The sequence below is a fragment of the Nelusetta ayraudi genome, unplaced genomic scaffold (genome assembly GCF_046127955.1).
Source record: "Nelusetta ayraudi isolate G7.1 ecotype Tasmania unplaced genomic scaffold, CSIRO-AGI_Nayr_v1 ptg000017l, whole genome shotgun sequence".
NCBI lineage: Eukaryota > Metazoa > Chordata > Actinopteri > Tetraodontiformes > Monacanthidae > Nelusetta > Nelusetta ayraudi.
In genome coordinates, this window is record NW_027466067.1 from 10185421 (window position 1) to 10205128 (window position 19708).

Here is a 19708-nt window from a genome sequence, read left to right on the forward strand (position 1 = left end):
TGTATTTTGCCTTTGTTGTTTCGTACAAATATCCAACACAGGTAGATGGAATTTGTTATAGTTCTAGTGCCATATTTTCTCCCAGAGTCTAATCACAGGAGAATAACAGCGAGAGGAAGGAGAAACTGTCAATCAGATGTTGCTATTTACTACTTGTTACCACTGGCAATATTATTAATAATAATGCCTACATTACATTGCCTTGCTATTTCTGACATTTACACCTAAAACCGTCTTTTCGTGGCTCCAGTTCTATATATGCTCCCCTCCTTTCACCCATTTCTTTACTCTCTGCCATCTGCCTCCCTGTTTCTGGCTCGCTGTCATTACCTTGCATTGATTTTAAAAAGGCCGGCTGTCTTCTCAGACTGCTGGGCTCCACGGATCAATGGGGGAAAGTGGGATCACATCAAATGACCCAAGGGGGCGGGGAAAAAAAAAGAAAAGGATCACAAACTCAGCTTCTGGATTTGGCCAATTGACGGTGCTGTCTCTTGATGTTTTCAGAGTTATCTTTACCTGGGTGAGCATCTCTTTTTATCAATAGCTGCATTGTGCCATTTTAAACAAGGTGTTTCTTGGAGAATTGCTGTCACTATTTTTTTTATGTTAGTTTACTTTGGTTTTTAAATAGGCAGAAAAATCCAAGTGTGCCCACAGCTTTGGGGCTGTTGTCCTTGTATAAGACATTTCAGTTTGAGGTCAACTGACACTGGAAGTCTTTGGGTGACACCTATGGATCCAAAAGGTGCAACTCTGATATGTCGATTCTTCATTCATGCCACGCTAAGTTTAATATTTTGCTAGGTTTGCAGCTTTTCCAAAGTAAAATCAGCAAATGCTTTATGTTAATTCTTTTATTTTTTCTGTTTTCAAGATAGAATATTTTTGTGGGCCATTCACTTTCTGCCAATTCCTGAGTATAAAGTTTAAAAAGCTGAGTTAACGCTTTGCTTCAATTATCATTAGCTGTCCAGCTTTCCTACCAATTCCTAAATGGCTCCCATCTGAATTAAACTGCACCGCCAGATTTGGGTTTAAAAATAAACCTGATGTGATCTCCGGCCTGTTTTTATTCACAGACGGCTTTGTAATGCAACATCAAGGGTGCCGAGAAAATGTAATTGGCTCGACCCTTAAATCAATTCGAACCACACCCAAATTCAGTCTCTAGTCTCCCCAAAAAAACAAACAAAAAAAAAAACCAATCTTAACATATTTAAGTGTTGACGAAAGCAGTGTGCCTCCTCTTTATTTGATCAAGTAACCAGAATGTTGCTGACTCACATCGGTTAATGTATTCAAGCGTAATTATAAGATGCATGTCGGGGGGGGGTTGGATGATGAACACAAGGAAGATGGATAACCTGTCAGAAATGATCTATTGTTAACGTCATCGTTATTCTGTGACAAGATCCACAGAAGTGAAGGAGCTTTGATGCTCCTGTTTTCACCTGAGAACAACACGGACAGACGGACCCAGGGGCAAAAGAATTCACAATACACTGACTTCTTAACCCACGGCTGTGATCATGCACAAATTCCAAGCAAACGCTCTCACTGAGGATGATCAAGCAACAGCGCTTAGCTGAAATTAGCTGCATGCTGACTGAAAGGGCCATTTCTTTTCATACAAAACCCTCAGACCCTCTTGCTGCCATCACTTATCTCCAAAGAGAAAAAGTTAGCATGATGCTAACATTCTGAACTGAAAAGAACAAGAGCGGACTGCAGTTGGGCTGCATATTCGCGGTTGAATTGACTTCCTGCTCGTGTTCAGAGATGACTTTGATGATGGCACACCAGTTAGCAACAGCAACTTACGTTGTCCTTTTGTACCTACACTTTGCTTTGCTGGGCGGCGGGCAAATCATGGCTGAGTTACAAAGGCAGATAATTCAGTGGATATAAATTTGGGAGCTGCTAATTGCCTGACATCCGTGTCTTTGTGCACTGCTTGGTTTTGTGCACCACGCAGTGTGTTGAATATTTCTACATGGGTTCCGAGGAAAAGTTAGAAAGCTGCTGCGAGATATGCACCTTTTACCTTTTTTTTTTTTTATTGAGCTTTTTCATTCACGTAAACCAAATCTATGCCACGACATTAACCGTTTATTTGAATGTGCTGCAAATGCAATAGCTAGTAGCATGCCAACTAGCCAACAGTTATTTATCAGATAGCACACTAACATGAGCATTCTGCTATCATCATGCTATCATGATGCACTCTGTAACACTTTGAGCAAATAGAATACAATATTTTGTGCACATTTGTGAACATTCACTGAACCCTTACAAAGTCAGAATATGAGGTACTATGGCGTTCGCCTTGTCTGTTTCCGTGGGCTGCTGCTTTGTAATACCCCAACAGTTTCAGAGCTGCAGATATGGAATACAGAGCGGCTCCATTGACATTGCATTTTCCTCTGTAACTGCAAAAACACCCACTCAGGATCACACATTCTAGGAGGACTTTAAAATCTTTGTCGCTGCGTTTCCAAGCCGGACAATTTCGCCTCCGTGGTTATCGATCGTTGGAAGATAGGGCATCATAGCCGCGGAGTGTCTCTCCCGCAGATGGTCTGATCTTAATGAAGCCAACTAACAAGACAGATGCCTCCGTGCTGCACCACACATTGCCCTACGAGGCTGCATGGAAGGACTCTTGCATGCATTTTTAATTTAATCAGCACAGAGAGGATCCATCTGCAATTTGATTTAAACTGAGGCTGCCGTAGGAACCCTGGCACAAATCCCCGCTGGAGGGAAATTATTTTTAGTTGAGGGGGGGGCTAAAAGCGGCCCCTTGACCAAAATTGCTTGCAGCAACTGCTTCCATAGTAGCTTGTGTACGAAAGACAAGGGAAAGAAATAAGAACCTGTTTCATATCAGGACTGAAAAAAAATCCAGGTAAACTCCTCCTCTGCCTTTTGGATCATAAGTGCTTTCGTTAATGGCCGCTAGACGGGAAGCATGCAGTGCAAATCATCTGCGATTCACTGACATTATCATGTAAAATGAGACGTCCAGACTAGCGGGTCTGTTTGTGTGTTGGCTGGCGGTCAGAGCCTCAGTGTTTATCCTTTCCTCACTGTCAGTCTGCCTTCGTCTGTCTTCTCTCCATCTGTCCGCCCGTTTGGGTTTACCCCCAATCGATTGCCACGTTGCCTTTGGAGCAAAGCGGCCGCCAGGATGTTAAGAGGTGTAAGCTAAATCCCAACGTCGCCTAACCCCAGTTTAAATGGACAAGACGGCCTTTGGTAACTGCAGGATTGCATCAGCGGCAGAGATTTGTATCACCCCTCAAGAGTGCAGCTTTCACAGGGGTGCCGCCGATGAGCCGCGCACCTGCGGTTTAAGTTTGGCAACCGCACAAGAGAGGCATCCATTTTCTACCAGACTGGTGCCACAGGGGCACTGTGTCCACTAGGGGGAAGCATAGCATAACTGAGTCTGAACCAGAGAGCAGCAGGGAAAGCCAGAAATGTGAAATCACTGAATCTCCTCTTCTTCTTCTCTCACAGGGCCAAAGTGTTCCGTGGAAAGAAGGTTCTGGGGGACTATGACATCAAAGTGGAGCAGGTACTGCTGGGATTTTACTGTGTGACTTATGGTGTTGTAGAATCCAGCCGTCCTTTTTCATTTTCAATACCCACTTCTTCATGAGCCGTGGAATAAGAATGAAAGTGACCTGACAGCATGATCTCATTTGAGATGAAGAGCAGATCATCCCCCTGACAAACTCTTCAAGAGGATTATAATATATAAAAATGAATAAATGAATCTGATCTTAACAAACTTTCTAGTTAGGAATAAGATGAACCAGTTCAATGGCTTTTCTGTGGCTGAAACATGAAAAAACCTTTTATTGTAAAATAAGTTTTAAAAAAAAGCGTCATTGTGGTGTTTCAGGGCCAAAGCACATCGATGGTGCTCCAGACCTGTCGTGGCAGACTAAAATATCTTTCATATTGTGTTGAAAAAGATGTAAAATTCTGTTGATCATTTTTTGCAGAAGTAACCTACTGGCTTCTAACAAGAAACCACAGCCAGGTGGCAGATTTCACTCAGGTCTTTTGTGAAACGTCTGCAGATAGTGGACAGAAACGTCCACGTTGTTATCCTCAACAGCACATCAGTGTGAAATCAAACCTGTAAATCCACCGTTCCTCTGTGCATCAACGCGTTGTCTCTATAAATAGACATCTTAAGCCGAATGACATTTTGATTTGGTCTTGTAAAATCTACTTGACAGCGAATCATCTCGCAGCGCTTCGTAACGGCGTGTCAAGGGTTGTTTTTTTTTGTGTTTTTTTTTCATTTCACACCCAATAGAGGTTTACAGCGAAATTACAACCACAAGCCTCATGCAGAAGATGAAAGTGGACACCAAAAGGGGAAGCAGTTGGCTGATATGAGTCACGGAGAAATCCTTACACAACCGCACCGGAGAAAATCCTGAAACATGCTGTTTATAATCCTAAAACACCCAGTTTATCTCATGCATCAGCCACAGAGGGCGAAGGGGGTGAAATTCAGCATATTGACGTTGCCTTTTTATTAGTTGTTAAATGGCCTTTATTGTGCTGCGGCTTTGCTTTGTCTGCAAGTTCCTGGGGTTTCAATCATTGAGTTTCTTGATTTTATTAACAGAAGGGTATAAACTAGGTGCAGCATCTTTTTTTGTCCTTTTCACGTCAAAACCTGGTGATGAAACTTTTTTCTTCTTCTTCTTCTTCTTCTTCTTCTTCTTCTTCTTCTTCTTCTTCTTCTTCTTCTTCTTCCTGCAGGCTGAATTCTCAGAGGTCAACCTCGTGTCACATTCAAATGGCACCTGTAACGTGGACATGCAGGTCACCCGGGGCGGAACTAAAGTTGTCAGGTCAGCATCTCACACACACACACACACACACACACACACACACACACACACACACACAGTATTAAGGATGTCCTTGGACTGTCAAAATACCATTTTATTTTACTTTATTTTCATTCTAGACTCCAAATGGAACAGCTTTGCATACATTTTTAGAAGTTCAAATAAAATGTATGTTTTGTTGCACTTTACACGTGTTTAGAGGGGGACAAAAACAATGCGGCGGTCACAGAGCATACAGTGGGCACCTGACTGAAGGTGCCATTTGTGACATCACAAATGACTGATATCCAAGTGTTTTAGCATCATTAAGGAAACGGAAGAAGTAAAGGAGTTCTGAGGAGTGTGCTGATGACTTTTCTGACTGTTAGAAAACACTGGCAAAACCTATTTTGCACAATATTCACAGTAATGCTGGAAACCTTTGGTCTAACATTCTGAGTTGAGGCCCTGAAAACAATACAATAAAAAAAATAAAAAAAAGTTCATTTACGCCAAGATAGGAGCAGTAAAGTGAGGGAGTGGTTGTGCAGAATAGTCGGACCGCAGCCATTTACCCCTCAGACCGGAAGAGCGCAATCTGGGCACAAACACGCACACGCACAGTAAACCAAGACAATGGCAGGCGGCCCACTCACTCTCTCACTCACTCGCCACAGGCCACGCTGACACACACAGGCGCTCTCTCCCCGTGATTAAGCACGAGGCGAACTCCCACCGACCAGCAGCCGCAGCAGGAAATGAAGACAGGCGGCGTCCGTCTGGAAATCAGCATCTCTAAGTCGTTACTCTTTATGGAGGGCTGGCCAGACACACACACACACACACACACACACACACACACGCAAAGAAACACACACACATACACACTAGCAAGGCAGCTGTGAAGAGAATCCAAAAAAAGATTTATTGCAGTGCAGCAAGTGACTCACGTCCACCTGGCCTGGCAGTTTCCACTGAGGTGCCGCTCTTCTTACCGGACGTCTGATTTCACCCACTGGCTGTTAGCTGGTACACAGCAAAACTCTCAGTCTGTCTTTTTGCAGGCTGAACTTTAAACTGCCATCGTTTGAGTCTGTTAGTGTCCAGCCTGAGTTCTAATCTCTGCTGTGAATGTGGTGATGGATGCGCTCTAACTCACACCCCAGTGAAGGTCTGACTCAGCATTTCCCCCCCCCCCGACCAGACGCTTCCATCCGTCATTTAACTGCCAATGGAAAAAAAAAAAAAAAAAAAAAAAACGTCCTAAATTAGCGACTCTAAATTGTCCGTAACTGCCCTGCGAAAAGCTGAACAAAATGGTAGAAAATGGAACGACTTGAAGATTTTCTTGTCTAGCTGAGGCGGGGGGAGCCACAAAATGCAAACAGCAGGATGCTTTCTTTTATTTTGATAAGTGTCTCTCGTAACACAACGGCGTTTGTTGTGACGCTCCAGCAGCAGCAAGGAGCGACTGAAAGCAGCGTCACTCCTGACAAAGTGCAATCATCAAGCGGCCACGACTATTTTCAACCCTTCAATGCCAGCTCATTTTAGAAGGGTAAAAATGTGTCTGCAGGGATGATGACTCAACTTTTTTTTTAAAGGTCATAGGTCACCTTCACTGAAACATAAAATGCTGTTGGCCTTAAGCCTTTACTAAATATGCAAGCTTGTCTGCACTTGTGTGCTGTTTGATTCCATATCCAAGTTCCCTATTTGCCAGGTCCACATCAGTTTTCCAGAAGGGATCCCCAACACGTCCACTTTATCAGGTTTACTACGGGAGTAGACCTGTTATGATCTTCAGAAACCCCTTTCATAGAATGCATTTGTCGCTTTTTTGTGTTGCAAAAGGCACGTCTTCATCAGACACGCGCAAGCTGTTTATTTTTGTAGTTAACTGTGAGCAAGCAATGCTGGATGTCTGTCAGGGAGCAGTTATCTTGAAACAGTTTGGACCTGGATGGAACAGTGCAAGTCCAGAAGGATGCATGTGGGTTAATGTAGGTGACTGCACTAAAACAAAATTGCGCTTGATTATAGCTGCAGGTTAGTTTGTTACATGAGGGCTGCGACCTCCTCAGCTCTTAGTCAAAAGTGAACCCGGAAGCCTGCCTTCAATCATTCAGAGAAAAACCAAAGATCTCAAACACCTCAGAAATGTTGATGTCCTGCTTGTTCTCTCTTTCTCCATCTTCCCGCAGGTCTTTCAGGCCCGACTTTGTCCTGGTGCGCCAGCACGCCTACAGCATGGCCCAGAATGAGGACTTCCGGAACCTGATCATTGGTCTGCAGTACGCCGGCGTCCCCTCCGTCAACTCTCTGGACTCCATCTACAACCTCTGTGACAAGCCGTGGGCTGTAAGCAAGTTCTGAAACTGGCATTTTAAGAAGATCTTTCAGCAAAATCGCTGGTTCAGTTCCTCCCCGACTCCTTGAAGAGAGGCCTTTGAATAATAACGGACGTTTTCAAATTAAAAACGTGCATTGTCGTCTTGAAAGCTCGAAGGCTGAAACTCAGACTGTTCAGATTTGCAAACGGCCGTCTAACTCTCGCTAATATCCAACCCTTCCTTCCTTCCTGCAGTTTTCCCAGCTGATCGGTAACCAGAAGAAGCTGGGCGCCGACACCTTCCCTCTCGTTGACCAGACCTTCTACCCCAACTACAGGGACATGGTGAGATCAATGTCTCAACGTGTTGTCAACACCTATGGCACTTGCACACCAAAAGATCAACCCCTTTAAACGCCGCCGTTAAAAGAAATATAAATATATATATATATATATATATATATATATATATATATATATATATATATATATATATATATATATATATATATACATATACATATATATATACATATATATATGTATATAATAGAAATATGATGAAATAACTAAATGAATTCAGATTTATCTATTGCTAACCTTACTGATTTAGGATTTTAAAAAATGAGGCCATCAAAATGAAAACCTGTTTTTTAAAAAAAATGTTCCCATCTATAATCAATCACTGTTTCAATGTGAGCAACAAAGCATTGGACTGCAACGCCAAAAAAATGTTCCCATCTATAATCAAGCACTGTTTCAATGTGAGGAACAAAGCATTGGACTGCAACGCCTCTTTGCGCCTTAACCGTGATAAATTTGTCAGTCCTTCCGTGCTTGTTAGCACCATGCTATCGCAGTAGAGTCATTCCTCGATAAATTGTCTGCCTTTTCTTCTTTTTTTCAAACGTTAATGTCGCCCCTGAGAGCTCATTAAAGCCTCGGAAAAAAGCTACTACAGTTGTTGAAAGAGGAGGTTGGAGGGCAAAATAAATAGAAAATCAGACACTTTTTTTCTTGGAGACATTTTATATACAATTTTTTTTGGTACATGGAAATAGAAAACTCTATTCATGGCAGAAACAGAGACATAAATACAAACCCAAACAATTCTTTCAAAAAAAAAAAAAAGAAAAGAAACAGACATGAACATTGTTTGATAACACTTCACTGAAGCCACACTGTGCAGGAGGAAGAAGTCTCAATTTAAAAAGAGGCAGATTTTTGACTCAGCTTATTCTAAATGGGTCTGGCTTATATTGGACAGGTTGGACAACGGACATTACTGGACTGAAGCATTTTTTTGATCTTTACATAATATTTATCTTATAAAAAAATAAAATAGTTCTATTGCAGTGTGATCGGTATGACCTCAGTGAAGCCATCCAGTAACAGGCCAGGGCACAATTCAGATTTTTGCCTTTAAATGTTTTTGTTTTTTTTCTTTCACCCTACTGAATGAAGTAAAACGATTATATGGCTGTATGTATTCACTTCATTCACAAAGTTATTTCTGTCTTTGTCGAAGGCTAGTGCCAAATCATTTCCCATACTTTTTTTTTTTTTTTTAAACCTAATTACTCTGGAAGAAAATTCACTTCTTGGTTAAATGAGTCTATAAAAAACAAACAAATAAAAACTGAATTGAGCCTTACCCTGTCACATCATAAATTTGCGGTGGTGCAGCGTCTACAGGTGGCAGTGCGGTTGTTATAGCGCTGGATTAGATTTTTGGCACAGGAAGTAGGAGGAGTTCAACTGAGGAAGCTAAAATGCCACAAGATGACTATGCTACAAGACACGATGTGGTTAGTCTTGTTATTTCTCTCTCAAATGCAATATTTACATTTTTTTTTTTTTTTTTTGCAGTTTGAGAGGATAAACTGCTTCTTATTTTTTCACTTTTTATTTTACAAAGGATCAGGTGGTCTGATTTTTTTTTTCGTCTTTATTTCCACTAGGGAGGTTAAAAAAAAAAACTCTTTAACATTTAAAGTAACACTGTGACTGTTTCTGGGGACGAGGCGGCGCCGAAGTTTGCACGCAAAGCTTTCGTGCATTTGCACAAATTTCCTTCAGCAGATTTTTTTCCGCTTCCTATTTCTTCTCTTTGCACACCTGCTTCGCTGAACCTGCTAACGATGCATAACCCAAGGAGACACAGAACGTGAGGCTGTCAGTACTAAATGTCAAGGTTTTGATTTTCAATCAGGGTACCGGAAAATCTAGAGCTCGGTCTGGGCTGAATAAATGGCAGTGCTGTTCTTACGAGAGAATGCGAGACGTCGAGAGCCCCTGCACTTCATGAGATCCTTGCCAGCATCGCGGCTGCAACCGCCTGAAAACTACCACCAGGTGCGCTAAAAAAATTGAGCTCGAACCCCTTCTATGTGGAAAAAAAATGGCCAATTCTCCTGCTAACATGACTTTGCGGCGCACGCGCACAGAATTTGAGCTACAAAAGGAAAAAAAAGCAGGAAATGCCCGACTGGGAGGCGTGATCGGGGGTTAAGAGGAACTTCAGGGGTCGGTCATGTCCAGGAAGTCTTTCTCAGGTGGAGGCCCTCCCCGGTACCAGCTGCAGGTGGTGTCGGAGCGGCGGATGCAGGCGTACTGCCGAGCCTGCTCGCCGTTTAGGCTGTTGTCCAACAGCCAGTCAGTCCACAAGCACTCATTGTCTCCTGTTGAGGCACAGGGGACGGTGTAACAGGTGTTGATCTGGGGAGAGGAGAGAGAGAGTTGTGGGTTTACTTCATTTATTCATTCACTCTAGAGAACGCTGGGTTCTGGCTAGGTTCTGCAAGGAGAGTCCCGCCACTTGGCGGCCCGATCAAAATGAATGGGGGCGTTCTGACGTGACGATCCTGTCCGAAAAAGGTCAGCCTTACCATAGAATCCTGTATTGAATGCTCCTTTGCCTCAGGAAGTACTCCACTATGACACTATGACACTATCTTGTCTTCCAACTCAATCCGTACCGGCCGTGCTAACAGCTGGTTGGAGATTAAACTAAATGCATAAGCTATTGCTTTGGTTAGCTAATGCATACAAAATTAGTGTTAACTTGCTTGCTCAGAGACATTCTATATTGTACCTGTCATCTGTTGGAAAAAGCTGCTACGATTGGCTGATGATTTTACCAATCACCGATAATAAAGGTGATTGGCTCATAATTTTAGAAGTGTCTCTGTGGACAAATAGAATTTACTTTACATCCTAATGGAACGAAACTAAGAGGTGATTCAATACAGATACAGTATTATCTGTGCCTCTCTTGTGGAGTCTGAAGACGGTTTTTGAGCGCAAAGACGAACATGGATGACTGGAGAGTGAACGGCCCTCACTCACTCTGCATTCACAGCCCATCTGGTATCTGTAGTTGAGATTCTTCTTTTGTGACAGCGACAAGTTGTCCCAGGACTCCACCAGGTCGCACTGGCCGATGGAAATTCTCCCGTCACTCCACATGCTTCCTGTTTTGGTGACATCACAACACAGTCAATGAGGGTTGGTCGCTAATGTCTTATTAACCCCATTGTGGCACCAATAGCTGCTGGCTATCCCACGATGACAAGATTGGTCTAAGAGGCCGTAACTGGAGAGATGTGATGATGGATAGCATTTAGAATCTATACATTAAAAGAAGCTTTTATTTATTTATTTTATTTTATTTAATTATCTCATGATTACTTGAGATTATATAAAAAATAAAGTAATAGCATTACTATTTATCATTATAATGATAGAATTAATTGTTATTCTGTGAGACATAGCTGCTCAGTAGACTCAGTAGACCAGCAGTTCCTGAATTTTGCACCTATCTATGCTAATTTACGCTAATCTACAGGTTAAAGTAATTGTCATTTTAATAGTTTTTTTCCAGTAATATTGAGCAGAGTTGGTTCCAGACAGTATACTTCATACTTTTCATATATAATCGAAACTCCGTGTCTCCGCATCTTTTGATGGCTATTATGCTCATCTCCGAGTCTGCTAACAGAACAATAATAGACACTGGGAAATTAGCGCTCTTACTTTGAATTGAGATATTGTTAAATACCTTCACGTGCAGTTGCTGCGTGACAAATTACCAGAGGGGACAGTGTCGTCCAGCAACACCCAGTGTTTGTGATAATTACACATATTAATAGCCAGTGTCTACATAGGAAATATTTTATCGCTCTTATGGAAATGTCTAATATAGCAACATATCTGCAGCGTGGAAGCAAATACTTCCTGGAGCTAAATCAGATCCCTTTCATCTTAGTTGAAAAGGATTTTCCCTGTGGGCCAGTTATATCAAATGTCATGATGCAACCGGTTGGATATCTGCCGCGCGCTTTGGTCACGCTTTGTGCCTCACCTGAGAGCAGATATCCCGCTTTGTTGTTGGAGTCCAGCTTGACGCCACACAGTGAGGAGAAGACTGGAGTGTACACGTACTGGATGTCCTTGGCCTTGTCAAAACCTTTGAACATCTGCAAACAGAGATAAACGGGGAAGAGTCAGCTGATGAGTTTAAAGTCCAGTGTCATGCAACATTCACTGCTGGTGTAAATAAGAATATGATCAAATTTGAAAATGTTTATTCATAATATGAATATATGTATAAATATTTTACCTATAAGCAAAATTTATCTAAAACAAATATTCAGACACATTTTAGTACGATGTGTGAAATTAACAACACAGAAAATCATTTAAACCAGAATTCTTTCTCGTGAAGGTGCAGTAAACTATTCCAGCCGTGGTTAAACCTGGCTGGAGGGGCAGCGGCTGAGCGTGCAGTCAATGCCGCCGTCGAAAAACCGACGACAAGACAGATGTTACGGCTGCTCTGAGGGCCTCACCTTGATCATTTTGATCTCATACTGGATCATCTTCATGTAAGGTGAGGAGCTGTTGCTAGGCGACACGATCTTCTCTCCGGAGATTTTTGCCCTTATCACTGACGGGGAAACACAGACAGAGACAGAGAGAGAGAGAGAGAGAGTCAGGTGGGTGCGAGGACGAACCGGATCGCCGCGGAACCGACGAGAATGATGGCGAGAGCGGCAGGCGGGGGAGAGGGGACGTCGTTGTAAAATGCGCACGACGGGCGATTAAAAAGATGGATAGAAATGTTCTTTCCCTCCTCCCTCCACGTCTTCCATTTCGCTCGTCACTCCTTTTCTAGTCTGTCTCTGTAGTGACACCGGATGTGTCTCTCCTCTCCTCTGGGAGGGAAATCAAAACCCACATGGAATAACAAGTAGCTCTGTGCTTGGACACTCCCATTAACTGACTATGCACACACACACAATTATAAGGAGTACATATGTATGGCATTAGCAGTGCCACACACACTTGGCTAACACGTGTCTGACACACAGTTGTCATTTCCGCCCACCGTTAATGATGTACGCTGTTAAAGCAGCGGAACAATTAGTCCCATTGTGTCGCTTCCAACAAAGTCTCACAGTTTTACAACATTTCATTCAGAGACGTCCATCAACGTCAATACGTTTGCGTCTTTTGAGGACCTGGATTGATTCAACTGTTCTATTAAGAAACCGTTAGCTAGCGTTAATCAATCATAAAACACGTTGGGCTTTCTCACGGAACTTTCTGACACATTAATTAAGAGGCCTTTCACAGCGGCTGTCAAAGTGGCTTTATACCGTGGCAGCCTTTTTGTAAATGAGCTCGACTGCACCGAAGCTACAGCTCGTGCTGCGCCGCTGTGCAGAATGCTCCATATTTTTGCTTCACAGAGTCAGCTAATAGCATTACTGCGGCACAGCAGAGGTACTGTCATGGCATTAGCATGGCAGCTGATGCCGTTTACCCATTAGATAGCAGCTGTTCTTCTCGCACAGGCAGCACGTTTTCTTCAGGGATCAACATTGTAATCTATGTTGGTTTGCATGTGACACAATGTCATACTTACTGTCTTTGCCATCTGTTTGCAATTTTCCCTTAAAAAACTTTTGTCACTTGCCAAAAAGTCAAAAACATCAGTGTGTGGTTTAGGGCAACACGGTCCGTGATGAAATTAGCCACTAGACACTAAAACAGAGTTGCTCCATTTCCACCACAGCAAAAAAAACATACAACAAAGAGAGGCATAAAAGCACAGACAAGATGTTGCTCATTAACATATTTTAGGAAACTGCACAGCGTTACCTCACGAGACCTTCTAGGGGAGATCTGTGCAAACAATTTGCATAGAAGAAAAACAAACATGATGACCAACGTAAACAGGATTGTGAATATCTCACTGTGGGAAAATGGCCCCCTTTTGTTTTTAGAATATATTTTTAATTACTGCTCTGAGTACAACTTCAGCCAATCATGGTAACTGTGCAGAACGGACATCACGTGCCCCATGGCATCAACAGCAAAGCCTGCGGCTTGGTACGCAGGCATCCTCAAACACACACAGAACTGGCTGTGGTTACAGTGTCAACTCCTCAATGAGTAGCTGAAACTTCTTCATTCAAATCCCCATGTGTCTGCTGCAGATATCTATTGGAGCCAGTGTGAAATGTTCTCATTGGGCCATTTGGCCTGTTGCATTAGCCCTGTTGTTTACTTACAAGTGGACACTTGTCTATTGGCATACCCCGATATTCACCAGATGAATGGATCCTAAGCTGAACGACCTGGTTAATGACATTCAAAAATGGCACCATGCCTGATTGTAACCACCTGCTCTGTGATTACGCCACAAATCCAGGCTTTCTTTGGCACAACGGGGAAATACGCTGCACAGTCGATGACTATCTTTATGATGGGCTTCTCTGTCCGGGTCAGTTCTTTGATCTGCTCTTCCGTTTCATGTGAAAGTGGCTGAAACTTGATAATGACTTAGCTGCCCTACTTAAAGGCTCCCCACCGAAAAGATTAATGGCTCCACTCCGCTGTAATAGTATTGTGGAATGAACCAATGTGGCTGGTTTGTGGGATTTTTTTTTTTGGTCTGTTTGGTTTACGCAATTCAATATTCATTCTGCTGTATATTTCACGTCCAGATTCGAATGAAAAATTGAGTAACGGCTGGGTTGAAAACACAATCGAGCTCTGCAGCATTATTTGTTTATCGGTGACAGCCCGGCACCGCGGCCTAATTTTCAGCTGGTTGTCTCCTCCATACCGGATTTCCTTGGCCTACATTCTCCGAAATGTTTACCCCCTCCCTCCCTCCCTCGCCTACACATCTTCACATCTACACATCCGACTGGCCCGCCGCCCCGCTCGGCCGCCGCAGCTGTGTTATGAGCAGCAGGGATAAGCGACGGGCTCGCCCGCAGGGTCCCGAGTGGCCGCGCGTCTGCCCCAAGCGGCCACATAACCAAGGAGAAATATTGCAAACTTGTTCCATGAGAACTGATGTCGTGAGTAACTCCCCCCCGACCCTCCTCCCTGATGAATCGGCGCCCTTGTCGCGCTCACAAAGCTGGACTGTCAGCGGGCTTTCACACCGATATTGTTAGTATGCAGACCATTAGGCCCAGCCTATAGACATGGAAATGAAGCGGGGAGAGCGAGAGGGAATGAAAGAGAGTGAGATGGAGTAGGCTGTGTTGGCATGGCTTGGCCTCCATCCAGCAAACACACACACACACACACACACACACACACACACTAACACACACTCAAATACACACAGCTAAAGCTGGTGAATTGTCCGGGGTTTGACCAGATGGGATATTACTCAGATGTACAGCTTTATTCAAGGGCTCATCCACCCTGACAGCACTGTCAGGTCAACCAAAGGCCACCACCAGCCCATCCTTAGAAAAAAAAAAAACACAACAACACTCCGGACGCTTTAATCACAAACACGCTGTTGAATTTTAAAGGTTTTCCCTTGAGGCACTCAGCGTAAGTGTGGGATTTTCTTCATTTGTTATTCATAGCTGGGGGGGGAGAAAGAAAAACACTGCATCCCATCTAAAAGGGGGCCACTGACTCCTGGACCGACTCACAGGCCGGCATTTTTGTTGCCATACTGTCACATAATGGGGATGTGCATGCATTAGAAAGTACATGTGCATGTTTTTAATAGTTAAAGTGTCTGAAGATAAGTCATTTTTTTGTGTTTTCATTTGCTTGTCAGGTTAAAAGGAATCAGCCATATTGCACAGCCATGCATGTACAGTAGCCTTGAACACGGATATGCTCAGAGTTTCATGAATCGAGTGAAAAAAAACAGTTACTTTCTCACCATTAGACGCGACCAATCCTTGCACACTGTACTTTAAGCAGACCATCTTTTAAACACAACCCTATGGGGTAGATCCTCAAAGCGATTGCGCGGCTTTTGCGCCTGAAAATCCGTGTAAACAGCGCCAAAAACGGTGATTCCGATCCACAGAGAAGGACGCAAACGTGAAAATCGGCGCACAATGCGCCGAGGCGCAAGTAGCTGCAGGGCTGCGCCACACTCATTTGAATGTATTTAAACGAGTCATTGCGCGCAAAATGACACCCCCTTCTATGCAAATATGCCTAATTCAAACAGCGGCAGATCCAGGAAGAGTTTGCGCTCGTGTCCGCGTGCAGTTTGACAGACGCAAACACCGCCAGCCAAAACCAGGCGCAGCTTCTGTCTGTCAAAGTGTTTCTGGCTTCTGAGTGAAACTTTCCTCTCTGAAAAGCCTGAAATATGTATATGGCTCCCCAAATCTTATATATAGATCGGCATAGACCACAGTGTATATGCCAATATTTTAGATGAAAAATACAAATGGTACTCAAGGTGTTGGTGACTAACGCGTCTTGACTTTCTCTCCATTATGGCAGCAGTCTTGGTAGACGGAGGAGGCGTCGTAATGCCAGGCGCGCACAGGAGCACCTTCATCGTAGCAGAGTTTCACTGTCTCAGGTTGCCAGACCGCAACATTCGCACCTGTTTCAGGTGGCGCATTCGTGGGCGTGTTTGCGCCTGCATGTCATTAGCGCAAAAAAACTTTGTGGATCCCCGCATCTGTGGCGCAGATTGCGGGGGCGCAATCCCGCCGCAAAATGCGCCGCATTTTAGCGCTGCGCGCCCCTTTTTTTGAGGATCGACCCCTATGTTGTTCCTAAGCATGTCAAGTCTGTATGGCACCCAACAAACTTCTAAATTGTCAGGGACAAGTTATTATGAAACGCTGGGCAGCTTTCTGAATAGCCACAGTAGTACACAGATAGGATCTGCAGCCAGGTTTTTTTGATCATTTTAGGACAGAAACCTTATTAGCATCCTCGTTACATGAGCTCCCTTCAGTCCAGCATTGCAGAACAAGGGTGCAGCCCCAAATTGAACTTTCCTACCCAAGGTTGTAATTTAGCCCACGAAACAACAAAAACTTGGAGTCTCACCACGGAAACACAAACGCCATGGAAATATATTTTACTCTTGTGTGTTTTCCCCAAGATTCGGATGAGCCAACCAAGCTATAACAATACCACAAGATATCGTCATTTAAATGAATATATAACCAAAGGTTCTACCACTAAATACCCTAAATGATAGCACACCATCCCGTACCTAAAATCACTCCAAAATGTGGGGGAAAAAAACAAAAAAAAAAACCAAACTCGGCCGACCTCCAGTTTAAAGCTGGAGTTGCCCTCATATTACTGAAGGGCAAGAGCACAGCAACGGTCAACAGGGATCCTTCTGTTTTGCGTCAGTGATGAAAGGAAACAGGTTGATGAGGGAAACGTGGGGAAACATGTGATGTTTGTTAGCACAAGGCAGCCTTTGTGACGAGCTTGATTCCAGCCTTGAATGTCGGTATCATCCGTTACATAAGGAAACACGCAGCAGGATCTGTCTGCAGCGCTGCCAAAGAGAACAAGAAAAAGGAAAACCGACGATAGCAGCGCGAATCAGAATTTCTCTGCCCGTGTCTGATGACTTTTTTTGATCCTTCACATCCCGGCTGCACCAATTTTGTCACAATCAGACGTAATAAGAAGTTATGGGGGGGGGGGGGGGGGGGGCAAAGCAGTTTTTGTCACAAAAGACCCCAGACCTCGTCTTTGACACACTTTTCCCAACTTAAAAGCAGCGCTCCAAATACTTTAATGTGTTCCCATAACCCAGATCTAATTTGGCTTCATAATGGTTCAAAAAGACTAACGTCAGCCTACTTTTGAATCGGCCTGTGCTCCGAGCGGCTCCCCCTATACCTGAACACCACCGCAGTAGCACCTGTTACTGGCGACGCAAAAATGATTTACAAAAAAAGACGACAAAAAAAGCAGTTTTATGACCAACAATCTTATTGACGGCCGCTCTCCGCTGCTGGAGTGCGACCTTTGACAGAGACGCATACTCCAGCCTTTCACCATCCGGAGCCAAGCACTCAAAGTCGGAGCGGAGTGTTGGTTTTGGCATGTGCTTAGACAAGAAAGAACTGGACGATGGGGAGGGGGAGTGTGTGTGTGTGTGTTTGTGTGTGTGTGTGTGTGTGTGTGTGTGTGTGTGTGTGTGTGTGTGTGTGTGTGTGTGAGTGTGTGTGTGTGTGTGTGTGTGTGTGTGTGGGGTGGGTTTGTCAGACAGGGGGAGCAGGCAGACACAACCCAACAGGCAGTAAAACAGAAAGTAGGCCAAGGATACGTGACGCTGGACGTAATCTGAGGGTCATTTTTTTTCTGTGAATGAGGGCAAAAAATTATGAAACCCCTTCATATTAGACTGGAGACCACCTGTACTTCCAATAATAAAAAAAAAAAAGGTAAAAGATATATAACGTTAACTAGTGTAATCAATCCTCAAACAGTTGTGTACGCTAATATTTGTTATACATATCTGATAATTTGTCCTTTCTTTCATATTTTTATATAAGCATTTTCTATTATTGGAATTTTATCTCAACTGCCATTGAGAATTTATACTAAGTACTCAAAATGTATTGATTATTTCAGGCCTCTTTCCAACCACTCAGGACCAAAATCATCCAGAGTTAGTGAGACAGACACATGATTCTAAATGCCGCTACCTCCCCCCCCGACTGCTACCTGCAAACTGTCACCTGAGCCAGCGCCACTCGTTTCCACTCACCGATCTCGGCGCTGCAGAACAGCTGCTGCGGGTGCGCCGGGTTGCAGCTACATCCCTCGGCCAGCAGCGCCTCCTCCAAGCCCGCGCCCAGCAAGAGGAGCACCCAGGCCCCCAGACACGCACTTCTCTCCCTGGACATTGCCACGGCGACTCTGACTCTGACTCTGACCCGCTCCGCCACTCGACGAGCACTCGGCCGCCACTTGTGATCCTCTGGGGCTCCGCTTGGGGAAGGAGACGCAGGCCTGCGGTCGGAGCCGGCGGGTGAGACGGAGTGAGGCGAGCTCTTTGGGAGCGGTGCTGGGAGGCAGCTGTGGAGGAATAATGGAAACAAAAAAAAAATGTCATAAGTTGAAAGTGCACCTCGGAATTCAGGCTGAAGTTGAACTGCGGAGATGGCTGCTCCTCTTCCTCCTCCTGCTGCTGCTGCTCTCTGTCTCCCTCCCTCCCTCCCTCCCCTGTAGACATCACACAGAGAAACTCACAATAGTTGGATCCAATCACACTCTGGTCCTGAATGCTGAGAGGGTCGCACACAGGGAGCCTCTTATGTACTCAACAATTTGGGGACAGCCTCCTCATCCTTTGCCTCCTCTTGTAGCCTCTTTTTGATGTCCTCCCTCTTCTCCTATTGGCTGCCCCCAAGTGTATTCATGCAGTTAGTCATGAAAGAGATGACCGATTAAGGCATTGTGGGAGACTGGTGGTGAAATTCTGCAATTGGAACTGGCCACGCACGCATGCCCGCACAAACGCACGAAAAATCTCCTGTGCGAGATCTTTATTATATTTTTTTCTTTCTTTCTTTCGTCCTCTCGCGCTTTTGATATGGAGCGTCTGTGATACAGCCCTCTGAGTCATACATGCAGCTGGAGGACTGGAAACATTTTCTGTTGATTCATGTTCATTTTTCGTGTAGGCAGCAAGTGTCACTGTTTGCTTAGAATGGAGCAGGTTTATGTAAAGCGCATGACTGCAGCAAAAGCCAAGAGAAAAAGGTCTCAAGTTAAAACGCTAACACACTGATCTTTGCGTTCAAGAAAAACAAGCAGTATTAGGTTTTGTTTACATGTGGTGCTGCCCCCCAGAGGCCGCAATGCATATGTCATTGGTCTGTCTTCACTTATTTACTAATACTAACTGTACTATTCATTCCTTATGTCCAGTTGGTAAAATCCCCACAACTCCCTGCTCACTTTAAAAGTAAAGTTTATGCAGAAAGACACACTTCTGGAAAGAAGCCCCTTGTGATGTCACAAAAGGCACTGATACATCTCTCAGATTAAGCATAGATTGTGGCCAGGTGGTCATTCCGCCCTTTCGGACCACCTCACCGCCACATGGTCTTTGTCCCTTTTCCTTTTGCACTTTGCCATTTTCTCTTCCCGTGTGGAAGGTAGAACACGGTTCGTTTTCCGCAGAGAGCCGTGATGGTTGTACAGAGAGAGCTGAGCGTGGCGTTCCTTGTTTTTTTTT

At 44.1% G+C, this 19708-nt stretch overlaps 2 protein-coding genes across 3 annotated transcripts in view; one reads left to right on the forward strand and one right to left on the reverse strand.

The window, feature by feature from the left end:
• The window catches only part of syn2b (synapsin IIb), a 61213-nt gene that overhangs the window by 31652 nt on the left and 9853 nt on the right, over nucleotides 1-19708 (forward strand). For both annotated transcript variants that reach the window (XM_076025344.1, XM_076025343.1), the window contains exons 2-5: nucleotides 3526-3583; nucleotides 4792-4883; nucleotides 7067-7223; nucleotides 7450-7539. In XM_076025344.1, coding sequence (XP_075881459.1) covers nucleotides 3526-3583; nucleotides 4792-4883; nucleotides 7067-7223; nucleotides 7450-7539 — 397 coding nt within the window. The remainder of the gene's footprint in view (nucleotides 1-3525; nucleotides 3584-4791; nucleotides 4884-7066; nucleotides 7224-7449; nucleotides 7540-19708) is intronic.
• Nucleotides 8212-18797, reverse strand: LOC142887587 (metalloproteinase inhibitor 4-like). The gene is made up of 6 exons (XM_076025342.1): nucleotides 18718-18797; nucleotides 18233-18543; nucleotides 12045-12142; nucleotides 11558-11672; nucleotides 10543-10667; nucleotides 8212-9912 (listed from the first exon to the last, which is right to left on the reverse strand). Exons 2-6 carry the CDS (start codon nucleotides 18369-18371, stop codon nucleotides 9715-9717), a joined length of 675 nt encoding a protein of 224 aa, XP_075881457.1. The 5' UTR covers nucleotides 18372-18543; nucleotides 18718-18797; the 3' UTR covers nucleotides 8212-9714.